The sequence below is a fragment of the Molossus molossus genome, unplaced genomic scaffold, assembly GCF_014108415.1.
Source record: "Molossus molossus isolate mMolMol1 unplaced genomic scaffold, mMolMol1.p scaffold_m16_p_8, whole genome shotgun sequence".
NCBI classification, from domain to species: Eukaryota; Metazoa; Chordata; class Mammalia; order Chiroptera; family Molossidae; genus Molossus; species Molossus molossus.
The window spans coordinates 79,241,495-79,258,575 of NW_023425402.1; the positions used below are offsets into that span (position 1 = coordinate 79,241,495).

A 17,081-nucleotide genomic window follows, 5' to 3' on the forward strand; every position below is an offset into this window, starting at 1 on the left:
CGCCGCGGCGGTGCCACAGGCCCCTAGACCCTTGGACCACCGTCCTCCAGCCGCCCGTTCGGCGCGGCCCGCAGCGGGGACAGGCGATGGCGCGGGACTGACGCCGCCTCCCTCCGGACCCCTCTGCCCCGCCCGGGGCTCGCGGCAGCCCCGGCGCCGCCCCGATCTGCATGTGGGACGGGCGCGCTCGCGTCGGGAGTGAGCGGCCCTTGGCGCCCCCGAGGCGGTGCCCGGCCGCGCGGGAGGACGAGAAGGAGGTGCAGCGGGCCGGGCCCGGCTCCCCACGCGCCGCGGCCCGGGAGCACGGGCTCCCTGGAGGGAGCTCGTGGCGTCCCAGACCCGGAGGAGGGACCCGGAAGCAGAAGCAGAGCCGCGAGTGGAGCCGAGCCGCTGCCCCCGCTGCCCGCCGGCGCCGGGTGGGGGTCCCGGCGGCTGGATGGGCAGCGGCGGCGCGGGCCGCGGGCGGCGATGGGTGAGGAGCAGAGCACGGTGAGCGGCAGCGGGCCCCCGGAGGCGGGGGACCCTGCTGGAGGCGCCACGGGCCACCCCGAGCCCCCGAGGCCGCGGGGGGACAGCGGCGGGGCGCCCGGGCCGCACGCCACCTCCGCGGATCCGAACGGCGGTGGCTGCGGAAGCGACTCCGGCTGCGCGGACCTGAGCGCCCCGGAGCCCGCGGGGAGCCGGGGGGGCCCGGGCTGGACGGAGAGCCAAGCACCCGGGCAGCCCGCAGGACTGGCACTCTCAGGGCCCCTCAACCCCCAGACTTTGCAACAGCAGCTTGAAGAGGAGGAGGAGGAAGCTGAGGACAGAAAAGAGGGAGGATATGAACCGCAGGAGGCAACCCCCGGAGAGGAGCCGAAGCCCAGGACCCGCGTTGGGGCCCCGGACGCCCTGGTCCTGGACGTGCTGGGTCAGCGGCGTCCGCCCCCCGCCAGGAGACAAGTCTTCTGCTCCGTGTTCTGCGTGGAGAACGTCCTGCCCCAGGACCCCACTGTTGAGCTGCTCTCGCCACCCGCCTCGCCACCTCGGGCTCCGCCAGTGATGGACCCTCCCAGCACGCCCTCCTTTCCCAGCCCCCGGCTGTCCCTCCCAACGGACTCCCTGCCCCCCGATGGCGGCAGCATCGAGCTGGAATTCTACCTGGCTCCCGAGCCTTTCTCCGCGCCCAGCCTGTTGGGAGCTCCACCCTATTCTGGCCTGAGTGGGGTAGGGGATCCCTATGCGCCCCTCATGGTGCTGATGTGCCGGGTGTGCCTGGAAGACAAGCCTATCAAGCCCTTGCCCTGCTGCAAGAAGGCCGTGTGCGAGGAGTGCCTCAAAGTCTACCTGAGCTCCCAGGTAACTTCACTCTTTCTGCCCCCTCCTCTGTGCTCCATTCAGCATTCCAAATCACTGGCCGGGAAGTGCTGCTCGCCAGATCCCTGCTCACAGGAAGAGGTGCTTAGACACCCTTCCCGGGAACCTTTATCAGTTTCTTATATATCAGTTTTTGTAATGTAATTATTTAAGTGTGTTTTGTCCTCACTGGTTAACTTGAGTGGAATTTAGCTCTGCTCTGAGCTTCAGGCTTTGGTTGCAACCGCGGAAGGAACAGGGTACAGTGAATTGCCCTCTGCTTATTTCATTTACTAGATAGCAAGCAAGAGCTTGCTCAAAGAGGAGGGCAATGAGAGAGCCTTATAGGCCCGGCCTGTCAGCAACTAACTGTGGGCGTAAAATAAATGTGTATTGACTTGGTGGACAGAAGGGTTGGAATTAATATTTCTGGTCCATGATACCTGAATTTAAAAAAAAAATTACTCTATTTATATTTTCCGGAAGTGCAATTTACTCCTTGGCCCTTGCCTACTTTTCAGTTTTCTTTTTCCACAGTAAAGTTGAAGTGCTTTTCCTCACTGAACTTTTATGCCAGCACAGTGCTTTATTTCTTTAAGAGGGAACAAAACAGAAAGAGCAAAGCACAGCTAAGCGGTTTAATAAAACAAGTGCTGGTGAAACTTTCTCACCTTCTTATTTGAAAGCTTAGTGTGCTTTTTTGTTTTGTTTTGTTTTGTTTTCTCCTGCAAAGATTAAGAGTGCAGCAGGCCTGCTGCTTTCCTTCACTGAGGGTGAATGCGTTCTTCCAGCAGTTTTCAATGTTATGTTTCTGCCAGTGTTTTTTGTACAATCTGGAATGCCCTTTGATCTCCTGTCTGATTATCCTAGGCCTATTCATCTTTCAAACCCTGGCTGTTCAGGTGCCAACTTTTCTATGAAGCCTCCTCTCAATCTCCAGGCCACTGTTTATATACTTTCAAAATACTTCTGTGTTTTACATTCACTGAAGTTGTTCCTTATGTGTCTGTTTGCCTTGCCAGACTGTATGGACAATGTCTTATATTCCCTGTATCGGGTAGTTTCATGTTGAGCCTCTTTCCTTTAATAGTGTTTAATAACATTGACTGAAGGGAACGGAACAAGATTCCACACAGCACAGTGTGATTCCTTTGTGTTTTGTGACTAATCTGTGCTTGTGTCTAGACTGAAAATGCAAAGGGAAATTTAGACAGAATGGAATGTTACACAGACAGTAACTTGCCCAAGATTGTTGAGATTATCTAAATGCCTGTAAGAGACTATGCTGTTTCTTTCTTGCCTTATCCACAAACAGATACTTAAAACAGGAAGATGTTGGCTGCTCATTGTGGTGTTTTCTGTGACATCACCACCAAACAAAATCCAACCGTCAAACAGCTATTGGTGCCATCCTTGTACAATGTCATGGGGTGGGATTCAGACATTTCCATTATATGGGCCCTGCTCTTATGAAGTCACTGTGAGAGCAGATGTGTACACAACAATACAAAGTAGCATGAGATGTAAACAGAGTAACAATTCCAGGTAGTGCTTAATGTTAAACACTGGATACAAATACAGTGGGTTACAAGTTCATAAAGGGTAGTCACTATGGGTAGGGGTTCTCTGCATTGCAGTTCCCCAAAGCAGATTTTTTTTTTTTTTTTAACTTCTGTGAGTTAGTTTTAGGAAGTCAATGTTTTGATCTCTAGTGGAGAAGTGGGAGGGTGCAAGATGCAGAGTCATGGCAATACACAACCACTAAAAACTCCTCTGAAGGGTGATAGTGTCTGAAGGTTGTCTGCAGCATTTATGATTGTATATATGTTCCTGACCTTCTTCCAAAGCACTTGGCAGAACTTTCAATAAAGAAAAATGTTATATTTAAAATAACAAACAATAACAAAAAGATGAGTCATGCAGGCCAAGCACGCTCCCATCTCAGGACTTTTGCACTTGTTCATAGTGCCTGAAATCTCCCTGGTGCTGGCTTACTCCTCCCTTTCTCCCTCCCAGGCCTGGGTGCAGATGTCACCCGCGTGGCCTTTGTTAACCACTCTTTTTAAAGATGAACCTCATTCTACACTCCTGATCTCCTTTCCTGCTTTTCATTTTCTCCATAACTAACATGCTCTATACTTCTGTAATTAACTACCATGAAGACAGGAGTGTCCTCATGATTTGTTCACTACTGTATCAGTAGCATGAAGAACATTGACTTATAACAGATGCTCAACTAACAGTTATTGAATTCATAAAGAGCTGAGTGACAAAGAAAGGATGAGATAACCCCAGAAACCATGGCTGGCAAGTGGTGGTCTGTTTGGGCATAAGTTCTCTTTGAGCTTCTTGATGCTTAACACAAAACAAGTCTTCTATAGCAATAGTTCTAACATAAGAGACAAAGACAAAACTGATAGGTTTGCTGTTTGTTATTCACCTTAGAACTAAAGAGTTTTTGGGCAAACTTTTAGCATATACAAAAAATGGCATTTTTTTAGTTGGATGAAAATGTGGGCTTGTAGTTGTGATATATCCGATCTCTGTTGGTTCTAAGGTCCCTTCTATTCAGAGGGTCTGTGTTTCTGTGTCACTTCACCTTTCTGTATGTCTTAATTTCCTCATCAATGAAGTGTAATGGCAGATCATGATCTGTAATGACACACCAGCTGTAAAGCAAAACACAATCAAACTGCAGAGTTGTTTTGTTGCCTTACTGAACCAGATCAAAAGGGCCTAGTTAGTGCTTTCTTGCTGATTTTATAAGGTCTCTTGGGTTTGACAGGAGCAAATCTGTCAAGCCTGAACTTACAGCGTTCTTAAGACCTTTTAAAATAAAATGATACATTTCTAATAAAAAGATATCAGTGACCTTTTCACCAGTTTTTGAGTCTGTGCCAAATAATGCATTATTTAACATCACTTAAATAAAGCAGTCCCTATTAGGCATTACATACCAACAGTAAAAATGCATCCGAAATGTGGGTTAGACTATTGCCTGGTTAAATTAACTTTCTCCTAAAAGGAGATGCTGTGTTCTTTGAACGAAGGTACAAATGTGGAGGTGGAAGATAAGAATGCAGATTCTTAGATGAATCTTATGTCCACTTGAGAGGTGGACTGAATACGGAGTAAAGGTCAATGGGTAGCTGTCATCATTATTTCAGTACTGACTTATCAAATTAGTTGGTAACTTAAATACTTCCATACTGTGGTTTAAAAGTAATAATTTTAGCTCGGTCTGTGTGGCTCAGTGGATCAGGCATCGTCCAGTGGACTGAGAAGTCCTGGTTTGGTTCCCAGTCAGGGCACATGCTTGGGTTGCAGTCTGGATCCCTAGTGTGGGACGTGCAGGAGGCAGCCAATCGATGTTTGTTTCTCACATCTATGTTTCTATCTCTCTCTCTAAAAAAAATCAATAAAAACATATTAAAAATAAATAAATAATAAAAGTAATAATTTTATTTTTTAAAACACAATTCTTCAATTATTTCTGTGCCGGAGGCTGTGGGGAACCCTTCTTAATGGAATGACTTTACAGTGAGGTGGGTACCATCTAGTTTCCAATAGCCATGGTGAAGGGTTGAACTGATACATCATCATCTTTGGCTCTGCGTAGGTGATGACTTAGAGGCCCTAGATGCAGCTGTTCTCAACCTATAGGTCGCAACCCCTTTGGGGGTTGAAGGACCCTTTCACAAAGGTCGCCTAAAACCATCGGAAAATGCGTATTTCCGATGGCGACTCATAACAGTAGCAAAATTACAGTTATGAAGTAGCAACAAAAATAATTTTATAATTGGGGGTCACCAGAGCATGAGGAACTGTATTAAAAGGTCCCAGCACTAAGAAGGTTGAGAACCACTGCTAGAGCATCATGATAGAATAGTGGGAGATACATTGTTTCACATTGGGTACATAGAGCTTTTTTCCCTACATAAAATAGTGCAGTTCCCATTGACCTACAAATGCATGCATGAATATGGCTGAAGTGCACAGTCCCAGGGATGTCTGCATCTCCTACAGGTCACTAAGCCATTATAAATGCTGACCTTCTCAGCCGGCTTGGCCTTTACACATTTTCCTAGGAGGAAAGGTTGTTGCTTTCTTTGTTATGTACAATGATCTGAAATAAAATGATTTCATTTCCAAAATTCTCCACAGATCTCTTTCCCTTGTGATTTTGGTTTTAGACAGTAAAATCTGTTATAATAGGAAGTGTTAATATTTAGTACTTTAGATAAAGACAGGAGAGAGTTGGGCATGCTAAGGGCTTTCGAAAGGTAACAGCTGTTGTGGCTTTCATCACTCTGCTTCAAAGTGGTTGCAATTGGCAGATGCAAAGGAGCTGGAATGTATACACCTGTCAAATGAGTATTAATAGAGACGCGCAGAATATTTCTCCTACAGATTTTGAACAAAACAGCTGCTAGATGGCAATGTCCTAAAATGACAGTCTACTGTAGTTGTCCTAGAATCAGTGACCTAGGGGCGAAAGCGCATCTACCCTATTATTAAACTCTGAGTCATTCAGACCTTTATGGGTAAAAGCATAGCCTACTTTTCCCCCATAAACCTTAAAGCAACCTATATATTTTTAGAAACTACTGCATTTGGTATGGAGTTTGAATGCAGGTGAATTTACAGATCCTGTCATGCCAGGTATGATTCTGGTAGTCCTAAAAATGTGAAGAATAATACAAGACTGAAATTTGTTAAGTCACTAAGTAAGCTAATTCTTTTGTGCATCGAAATGTGTGTGCGTGTGTGTATGTGTGTATTAGGGGAGGGGAGGTAACATTTGCTTTCATACCTTACTGACTCATGCCCTTATTGTCCTCTTCTGTCTCTTTAATAATTTTTTTATTCCTCTTTAACAATTTCTTTCTTTTTTCTCTGTTGTTCAAATCTGATTTTAACTTGCATTTGATTTCTGTAGAGGAAACCCCTGTTGAAGGCTGAGCTCTGGGCCACCAGGACTGGTCTGGGACTGCCTGGGTGTCACCTGTCTCTCCCAGCTGTCTGGAGTTGCGGGGACAGAGAGAAACCCTGCATTGCACTCTGATCTCAAATAACATAACCAGTACTCCTTACCTAAGGTGGCAACTCAAACCTTTAGGGTGGGGATTTTTTTTTTCTCCTGAAGTAGAGCTCAGATTTTATCCATGAAGACTCTTCCTTTCTTCTTACACGAGAGACAGAAAAAGGAGACTATTAGAACTTGAGCGCTCAGCTTTTTATTAAGAGTTTGTGATGTGCAATGTGGACATACCTGAGTGGTGACTTCTTATAATTAACATTCATTTGTTAGTGTAGCATTTATGCACTTCACAAACATTTATTGGGTACTTGTAGGCCAACCAAGTGCCATGAGATACTTAAAAATGTATTTAATGTCCTTAAGAATCCATCTTTTAAACTTGTTAGCAGTTTTCCTTCTCAGCTTTACCTGGTGAAAAAAATAAGCTTTCCCTTAAGTTCCCAGACATCTGTGGGCCTCTTTTTCTCTTCTGCTTCCTTTCTGGGAAGACTAGTAAACCAATTCTGGAATGCCAGCTAACCTTGTAGTAAATACATTACAGTTTCTCCTATTATATTTAATCTAAAGTAATAAAGCCATCCATTACTTATTTATCTATGCACATATTTCCTAGAGTTCTTTCTGGTTGTTGGAAATAGAGTATTAGTAAATATCTTGCTCCTTTCAAAATATTTATTATATTCACTTAAAAGAAAACATAGTTTTGCTAAGCTTGTTTTGGATCATTCATGACAATATGGTATATCTTTAAAGTTATAATACATTTTTGTATTGTTTATTTTGTTCAAAAATCACTTTGTCAGAAGGGTTTCATATGATAAACTAAATAAGCCTCCGAAATCAAGTTCTGTCTTAAAATAAAAATTCAGTATTCAATAGGAAAATAATTACTGGAATATAGCATTCTCTTTCAACTTTACCAGTACTATTTGTCCCACATCAATTTTGGGATAATTAATACCGGAGTTTTTACATTTCCAAAAATAATAAGAACAAATCTTTGTTGAACATCTATGTTCTAAGCATTTTCATACATATTTTATCATTTAATTCTAATCCACTTACATATTTAATGCCTGTTACACGCCAGGCACTGTTGTAGGTATTGGGCATACAGAGAATGAAAACAGATAAAGCCCCTGCCTTCATGGAGTTTACAATCTAGGCTGCGGCGGAGGGGAGACTGACAATAAAATAAGTGAGGTACAGGAGGAGACGATGAGGGCTATACAGAAAAAGGAACAAGGGGAGGGTGATGAGAAACTTTGAGACGGTTTCTTTCTGTATTTATAGTTTTGATTGGAGTTGTCAAGCAGGGTTTGTTTTACAAGGTGACTTCTGAGCATAGATCTTCGTGAGGGTAGTGGGGCAGCACACCACCAGGTATCTAAGGGAACAGCAGGTATAAAGTCGCGGAGACAGGAGCATTCCAGGGATGGCAGAGACCCCTGTGGCCGAAGCACTGGGGGGAGATGAGCAGCAGTGAGAAGAAGACAACAGGAGAAGTGGGGAATGCTGGCCGGCTGGCGTTTGAAGCCTTAGAGACTTTGCATTTTGTCTGAGAGAGAGGGGCAGCTAAGCTATCAGAAAGTTTTGAGCTAACCAGGTAAGATTTAACCTTTCAGAGGGATTACTCTGGCTCTCGTGGAGAGCATACTGTTATAAGTGTAAAGAATGTCAGCGAGACATCAGTTTAGAAGACTATGGCATTAATCCAGAGGAGAGATGATATAGTTCAGAGCAGGCAGATACAGGTGAATATAGTTACATTTTGGATATATCTTGTGGGAAGAGCCAACAGAATTTACAGATGACTGGGTGTGGGATGAAAGAAAAAGAGTTATGGATGTCTCAGCTTTCGAGCCCAATTAGAAGAACGGTGTCACCCATTGAATAAGCTGAGGAACACTGCAGGAGGAGTAGGTTTAGGGAGAATCAGGAGTTCGTACCAAGTTGGAAAAGCTGTTTAGACATTCATGAAGGGATGCTGAGTAGGCATTTGGTGTCTGGCATTCAGAAGAGAGAGCTGAACAGAACATATAAATGTGAACTTTGTTGGCATATAGATATTTAAAGCCATGAGACTAAATGAGGTCCCCTGAGCAGTGATCCTACATAGAGGAGGACTGAGCATCGAGTTTGGGCTTACATACCAGTGCTTACATATATGGAGCCTGGGACATAGGAAAGAACCAGCCAGGAGTCTGAAAGGGAGTAGGTGGGCCAGTTAGGCATGAAGACAATCAAGGCAGAATGGTTACCCAGAAGCCAAACAAATACAATGTTTTAAAAAGGAGGAAGTGGCCCTGGCCTGTGTGGCTCAGTTGGTCGGAGCATCATCTGGTAACCCCAAAAAGTGGCGGGTTTGATTTCCTGGTCAGGCCACATGCCCAGGTTGCGGGTTCAGTCCCCAGTTAGGGCACGTTCTAGAGGCAACCGATTCATGTTTCTTTCTCACATTAGTGTTTCTCTCCTTTGTCTTTCTCTCTCAAGTTAATGACAATTAAAAAGAAAAGCATAACAAGGAAAAAGTGATCATCTCTGTCTCATGCTTCTGAGAATTTCAACAGGATAAGGATTGAAATTTACCACTCGATTTCCCAACAAGGAAGTTGTTTGTAACCATGATCAATGCTGTTTTCATTGGCAGTGATGGGGTTGGCTTTCTGATAAGAGTGATTTCTAGAAAACAGGAACAGCATCCTTTCTGTACTGTAGGTAGTATAATAGTACAATGTTGTATGAGGAAACTCAAGGTTATAAAGAAATAACTTGCCCTACAACACAGTTAGAAAATGGCAAAGGTTGGGTTTCAATTCAGGCATACTTGGCTCTAAAATCCATGACTTTTTATAGACTTTAAATTTGTTCTTATACAAAAATAGGTTTACAGTTGTTCATTTGGAGAACAATGCAATAATCAATAAATAATAATACAAGAATAAACTGTCTTGTGTATTCACAACTGTAAACGCACTCTTGCCACACCCTGTATTTTGGCTAAATATATTTATTTTGTGTTTCCTTTAAGTTTATATCTGTGTTGTACAGAAGCACAAGTCTTCCAGTCCAAGAAGGAGAAGAAGCTTAATTACATGTTTTGGGGAATTGGAAGACTCTTGACCAAATTTAGATTCAGAGAAAGACTTCTCCCTTCCTCAACCTCATATTCATGTAAGGAAATCAAGAGGAATTGAGTTTAGAAAAGCTCTGATTTGACATGCTGTTAAGTTTTAATGGCATTGTACTTTCCAGTTTTCTACCTAATTCTCTGGCCATTCCTGTTGTTTCCATTTGAGCTTTCTTGGTTTTCCATCTCTGATTGTTGGTGTCTGTGTGGTCCTAGCCCAAACCCTCTCTCCTTCACGTTGTGTACTGTTAGTGGGACCATCTCATTCACTGCCCTGGTTTCAAGTCACACCTATATGCTCTTACCATCAGTACCCTAGAGCCATCTCTTTCCTGGACATTTCCCTCCCAAAGACATTTTTAACTTCTCAAAACAAAATCTCGCCCTCTGCCTCTTCCTTCCCATACCCCAGTGCCTTTCTCGTCACGTGAGGTTCCTCGTTTTCATCAGCTCTACCCAGGTCAGAAACTTGGCAGTCACCATTAACCAACTTCTTCTTCTTTCTCACTTCCCACTTCTGATTAATCGCCAAGTGCTTTCAATTCTACGAATATTTCCAGCTTCTCTACTTTCCTCCATCTCGCCTGGCATTTCCCTTGCTCAGGCCTCCACCATTTCTCCTGGATTTCAGCCGCCGCTTCCTAGGTGGCCCCTCTGCTTCAGTCTTGATCATGTCCAGCGGGTGCTCTGCCTGCGGCCGGGCGTTCTCGTAAGATGCAAGCCTGGTGTTGGTGCTCCCCTTCTCACACTTTAATGTTTGCCTCTTGCTTTTAGAAGAGAATCGAAACCTGTTTTACACGTGCCAGAGTGACCTTGCTTCTCTGTACCACTCCTGACTTTGTTTCTCAGCAAGTACCCCCCTAAGCTTTTAGCCGCGTTAAACTTCTTTTTGTTCCTTGAGTACTGTGTGACGCTCTTGATTTGGGGCTTTTGATTTAGTGAATGACATGAGGTTCTGTCATAGGGGGACCCGTATTTTTCTAAGTCAGCACTCTGGTTTGCCTCTTCACACTGACTGTTCTCTAGTCGCAGCTTCAACATTTCTTCCTTTGAGAATTCTTCTTGACCCCTATATCTGCACTGTCCCTCCTATTGGACAACACTTTGTACTCAATATGAGAGTCTTCTTATTTCACTGTGTTTAAATGGCCTGTTTTCCGCTCTATACTCCACTCCTTTTTTTTTTTCTATTAATTTCTTAGATCTTGACTTGGAATGAGTATGTTCATAACACTACTGATGAGATTTGGCCTTGGTCTCCTCTTCAGTCCCTCCTGTTTATGCTTTTACAGTCCTTTCCCTCTGCTGCCATTGCCATTGTATTTTATCCCCTTTGTCATTATATGTTTGTGTGATGATTTGATGTTTGATTAATTACCTGCCCCTCCATCTATTCTTTGAACTGCTTTTAGAGCTAGCACTTAGCACAGAGCCCAGAATAGAGTTGGTTGCTCAATAGATATTTCTTAAGAGACTGAGTGAATGATCGAAAGTAAATTATAATATGTTTAGGTTGATAGAAAAAGTAAGGTGATATTTGAACCTGCATTTTGGATATCTTATTCCATAATATATTTAAATTTTTCACAGCAATAGAATGCTATAGCCTGAATCTTTATCCTGGTAGCCCATCTATCACTGAGGTACTTCTTTAATTATAAAACCTGTTCTGGTTACTATGTCTCCTGCTTAACACTTCCTCCAGAGCCCCAGGGTGTTAGACAACCATTTTATTTTCATCGTGACATGTGGTCAAGGATGTGGGAAGGGCTCAGCTGGTAAGTCCACACTGGGGGTTTCTTGTGGGGTTATAGTCAGATGTCAGCTCCCTCCCTTGGCTGGCAGCTGCTGCTGGCTGTGGTTGGAAGGATCAGCTGCAGCTGCCTCAGCGGTGCCTACACATGGCGTTGCCGACAGGGTAGTCTCAGCGCAGTGGACTTTCTACTTGAAGGCTGGCTTCCCCCAGGACCAGAGTCTCAAGAGACCCAGGTGGAAGCTGCATGATCTTTTCTGTCCTAACTTTGGAAGTCACTTAGCCTCACTTGGGAAAGGCAGTCACAAGTCTGCCTAGATTCAAGGGGAAGGGACTTAAACCCCAACTTTTTTTGTGTGAAGGTGTCAAAGAATTGGCAGCTATGTTTTTAAACTACCATGCTATTTCAGACAAAAATCAGGAATGGTGTGGATTTAGGTAGTAAAGCTTTTGAGCCTCAATTTTAACGTTTTAAAAAAATATATATTTCATGTCGTGTCAATCATTTAATTAAATATTTCCAATGCATTTTATTAATTTGATTAATATAATATGGTGTTGTGTTATTTTGTGCTTGATTATTTTAATAATAAAGCTTCACATAATTTTAAGCAAATCTTACATAAAAGTAATTCCCTTTTAAAATGAAATATATTAGATAACTCATTGTAACTCAGTTTCAGCTCCTAATTCTTCTAATTATTAACACCACCTAATTTTCTTTCCATTATAACAATTTTAGCATCAATAGTGCTTAAAAATTGTATTTGGAAAAGTTCAATATCTTTCTGAATAAAAAGAGTTAATGTAACAGGTATTTTTTGTAGTCTAGGCATATTCTATTCGGAATTAATATTACATTTAATGACACCTTAAAATTAACTCCCCTAGTTAATCTTTGTTAAATTGGCCCACCATTGGATTTTTATAGTTTATGGCATTTTAGTTTGATTGGGTGATTTGATCATTTGATTAGTGTCCTCTCAAATAGATAACCATTTAAATTTCCAGAAACATAACCATTAAAATTTCTTGGCTGAGGATCTATGCACCCTGAATCAGAGGCATATATTCCTTTTACAATGTGTTTCTCTCCTTTCCCCTTCTCAGGTAACTAAATTCTGGGCTTATTCATTCATGTGAATGACTATCCCTTTTTAAATTTTCCTAAGCTATTTGCCTCAATAATATTCTCTACTGTAAGATTCAGAGGCTAATTATAGGCTACCTAGCAAATTACTTCCTTTTTTGTGGTGTTGATTCTTGCTTTATTTTCTCTCATGATTATTGGCCATACTCAGTATTCCTGAAGCTCATTAGCTCTTAGTTGTTAAAGGCAAGTTAAATGACTGCAGCCTTTTTCTCTGGTTGCTTAACAATTTAAGACAGCAGGTAAAATAAAACAATTGCTCATAACTTTCACTAGACTTTTGTTTCCTTTGATAATGCCATTTTTTACAGTTTAGTTTATTATTAGTTTGTATCTAAGTAGAGCTGTTGGGTCTAATCAGAATTGACTTTGATATGGCCTGATCTTAGTGCAGCCTTTTTATATGAACATGGGACCTCGGTGGGAAAATGAATTTCTTTCAAAAGTCTATAGAGTGTAGGGGGTTTTTATTCTCCTGCCAGAGATGCCATTGGTGGGAAATGATAGGTGCATTCCCAAAGAGTTCTCATTTAGTCCTGCTTTTTTTTTTTTTTTTATCCTAACCTGAGGACATTTTTTTTGTTTTTTGTTCAGATAGAGGGGAAGGTAGAGAGAGGAAGAGAGAGAGAGAGAAACATCGACGTGAAAGGGACACATCGAGTGGTTGCCACCTGCACAACCCAACCAGGGCCGGGGACAAACTGCAACCGAGGTACGCGCCCTTAGCGGGAACTGAACCCGGGTCTCTCTGGACTGCAGGCCGACGCTCTAACCGCTGAGCCAAACTGACCAGGGCTGGTCCTGCTTTTTTATGTTACCATTTTTTCTCTTCAAGATTGTTTGCAAAAGAAACATGTTTAAAAATAATAGCCTCCTAAAAGTAAAGACATTTTTCATATGTCCAATGTGTTGGTGCTTTAGATTAAAAGTGTGTGTGTTGTGTGTGTGTGTATGAATGTCTCAAAGTTATTTCTTTGAGTATCACAAGAGGATTGTTTGATGATCTTGATTTGTAAAAATCTAAGTATAGTCTTTTCCAGGTAAATTTATGGATTTCAGATGTAGTTTGAATCAACCAAAATAGGTATTCCTTGGGTTCACTTCTTTTTGTTGTTAGTTTTTAATATATCACTGAGGATTCGCCCTTAAGATAAAGGGAGAGCTTGGAAGGATGCTTGGAAAGAAAATACTTGAAATGACAGTAATTTCCCCCCAATGCATTACTTTATTTTACTTTTCAGGATTTCTGAAAAATACTGTTTGTTCAGAAATGCTTTCCCTTTAAAAATCACTGCAAACTTTAAAAACTTGGAAATAGTTTTTTCCTCAGGCTTAAAAATCAACTAAATGAATTACTTCAAACAGTTTTTTATCCATCTGTTTAAAATTTTGCACTTTCTGATTAGCTGCAAGAACAGTTGATTGACATTTGGGAAGATGTAAATGTACTAGCTGAATTTTATTATCAATCTAAATAACTGGTAACAATCTAAATAACTGATAGATGAGACACAAAAGTAAGCGTAATAATTTAGTAAGCACAGACAACAGTGTCTTTCTTTTTCTTTTGCAACTGGTCTGAGTTGGTCTTTTGTTGTTGTTATTGTTATAACAGTCATTAAAGCAATGTATCAACATTAATTGAACATATAGACCTTAGTTGCCCAGTATCACTAAATGCTGAAAGAATTTTTTTTTAAATAAGGAAGCTAGTTATAACACATTACTTTCATAATTATTAGTAATTTAATTAGTGATAATAAGATGTTTTATATCATTAATAAAATTAAAATTAAGACGCTAGAAAAATCGCTGGGACTTTTGGATTATTTTGTTATAATATTTGAGGGGTGGTTATAATTTACAGGGACAGAATCCTGTTGGTTTGTTCAGGATGAGGTCAAGGTCAGCAGTCAGTCTTCCTATAGGCTGTTTAATGCCATTCTGATCTGTGGCCATAAACTGCCCTTAACCCTACACAGTCTGCTTCTGATCATAAAACTATAGCTGAGACAAGACAGAAGAATTACTATTAATCTCATCAACATTTCTGGAACAACAACAAAAAAAAAGCACGTGTTTCAAGAGATAATTAGTTGAGTAACAGATGTCTGCATAGAGAAATCTTTTACACTGGCCAAGACTTTATTTTCTTTCACTTTGGTCAAACCATAGAATATCTGTTCTTTATTACAGTAAGTCCTCACTTAAAGTCATTGATTGATCCTGTGACTTTAAGGGAAACAACTTACAACACAACCAATTTTAACATAGGTCAATTGATACAAACAAAATTTAAGTTCTTATGGCATCTCATCAAGGTTATATCAAAAGGATGTTATTGGAGGACTTGCTCTATTCACTTGGTTTAAGGGAACCAAAGGAGTAGGGGAGCTAGGGTATTCTTATTCTGTTATAAACTTACTGAGCACAGAAGTTTTGCTTAGCACTATGCTAATTACTATGAGAAGAAGAGACAATTTCTAAACTCTTAGCAAGTTTAGAAATTCAGTAGGTGAAAAGTAAGCTCTCTAGGCAAAGATCAGGAAATGTTTATGACTAAATTGTGTGGTGCTGATTATTGATTTAAGTGGTTGTCGGAAGAGACACTAGTTATTGTCTAAAAATGGATGTTGATGCACAGGGAGAGCAAAATAAGGGAGTCAGGAATGGTGGGTTGACTCTCCAAATGAGGTGGAGAGAGAGAGCAAGCTCAAAAACACACTTGTGGAGGTAAAGTGAGGGTGTGCAGGTGACTGGGACTAGAGAGGGCTCAGGTGGACAGTGTGGCAAATACAGGTGGAGTGGGGAGAGCTCAGTGGTGAACGGCAGTTAGTGGAACAGATTTCAGCTCAGAGCAGAGCACAGACAGAGGGACAGAGCAGAGGGACAGAGCAGAGGGCATGTGGTCTGAGAACTCGCAGAGGTAGGTATTGGTCAGATCATTTACAGCAGCGTTGCCCCTCTCTAGAATCCATACTTTATTCCAACTGATGGCAAGTCATCGACAAGTTCAGTAGAGTTGTAAAATAACAATGAATGCTTTAAGAAGAGTCTGGCTTTGGTGTGGAGAATAAATGGTTTTTGAGGGGTGGGTGGCAAAAGCGGAGCAGGACAGTAGGTTAGGAGGCTGTGGCGGTACGGGTTGCCCCCACCGTGAAAGTTCGCTTTATGCTTCTTCGCTGTTAGGAAAGACCTACATTAGTACCTGTTTTCGCTAAGTGAAAGAAATCCAAAGAGGATTTTTGGTTTTAAGAAAAAAGGCTAAAAGCGAAAATAGCATTCGATTTTGCAGCAGGCTGTTACAAAGGCAGAGGCGCCCATAGCTGGGTCAGTGGCCCCAAGAGCTTTTCCCGGGAGCCACACAGCATCGAGGCAGCAGGCTGCCATAGTTCTGAACTGTCGTGTTTCATCTCGATTGCTATTGTGTATTTGTTAGCAAGACCTTTCCTAAGGCAACTGCTGCGCTGCTTTGTACCATTTCGACTTAGGAAGGTTTCGTCGGAACGCCCTACTTTGGGGTAGCGGGCTAAACCTGTAGACTGGACACAGATGGCTGTGGGTGGCACTCACCTGCCAGCAGTGGAGGACTGGGGTTTGGGCTTTTAAATGTGTTGGGACTGCACTGCTGGAGCGACAGCAGAATACCATGCCAGCCCTTGCAGCCGTTTCTGTGCAGAGGCCCCAAGTTGTAGAACTTCATGTACCAGCTGCAGTCTTGATCTTCCAAGCAGCATAGGATTGATTCACCTTTGTTCATCTTGATTCCTGCTCATCTTTTGCCTGTCTGGGATGGTTTTGTTTGTCTGGTTTCAATTGTTTGGTGCCCGACACACCATGTAACAAGTCACAGACTGAAAAATAGGAAAACTTCTTTTGAATCAGTACAATAACAACACTGGACTCAGAAGATGTTACCAAGAAGTTGAGCTATCCTCTGCAACCTAATTTTTTTGCTCAGTAGGCATCTCCCACCTTTCCATGCTGTGGATAACAGAGGTCTTCCTGGTCAACCTTCAGTTCTGACAGGATGTTATTGGAATTTTTTGGTAATTCTACTTAGTTCTTGTCCTTACTTTTAAAAATGGTTTTTGATGGCTGTTATTTGTTTCCTCAGTAATTCCTATCTATTCACACATCTTTATCTCCCACTTCTAATTCTTGTTTTTGTAACAGTGTTCTCTTTGCAGTCGGGGCCACTTCCTCTGCTTTTAATGGGAAAGGACCCAGGGTCATGGCTTAACCACACAATAGCTGTTTTATTTTTATTGTGGCTGTCACTTTCTTTGTTTTTAGCAAGAGTACACTGATAAAGTAACTATATCAACCAAGATATACTTTGTGAATTTTAAGCTGAGTAACCAGAGTTCCCTGTACCTGTATACTTTCATTTGTTTATTTCAGAGTTCTGAAGTGTTTCCTCTAATTACATTCTATTAATCATAAAACTAGTAATATTTCTGTTGGAGATATAAAGTGTTGATTTTAAAAAATTATAAGAAAACCTCAAGTATGTATTTTTAAAACAGGTTTGTTCTGTGTGTGGGTTGTCTCTGGATAGTAGTGTTTACTAAATTTAAAATAGTTTCAAATTAGAGAGTGTGAGCAGTCACAGGGACTGGGTAGTATCTAGGAGTACTTTAGTGTTTATAAAACAATTTGAGAAACATTA

General features: G+C 41.9%; 1 protein-coding gene across 1 annotated transcript in view; it reads left to right on the top strand.

Moving 5' to 3' along the window:
- Positions 1-468: 468 nt before the first annotated feature.
- Positions 469-17,081, top strand: part of RNF217 (ring finger protein 217) — a 119,995-nt gene continuing 103,382 nt past the window's right edge. The window contains exon 1 of the mRNA XM_036248596.1: positions 469-1,338. Coding sequence (XP_036104489.1) covers positions 469-1,338 — 870 coding nt within the window. The remainder of the gene's footprint in view (positions 1,339-17,081) is intronic.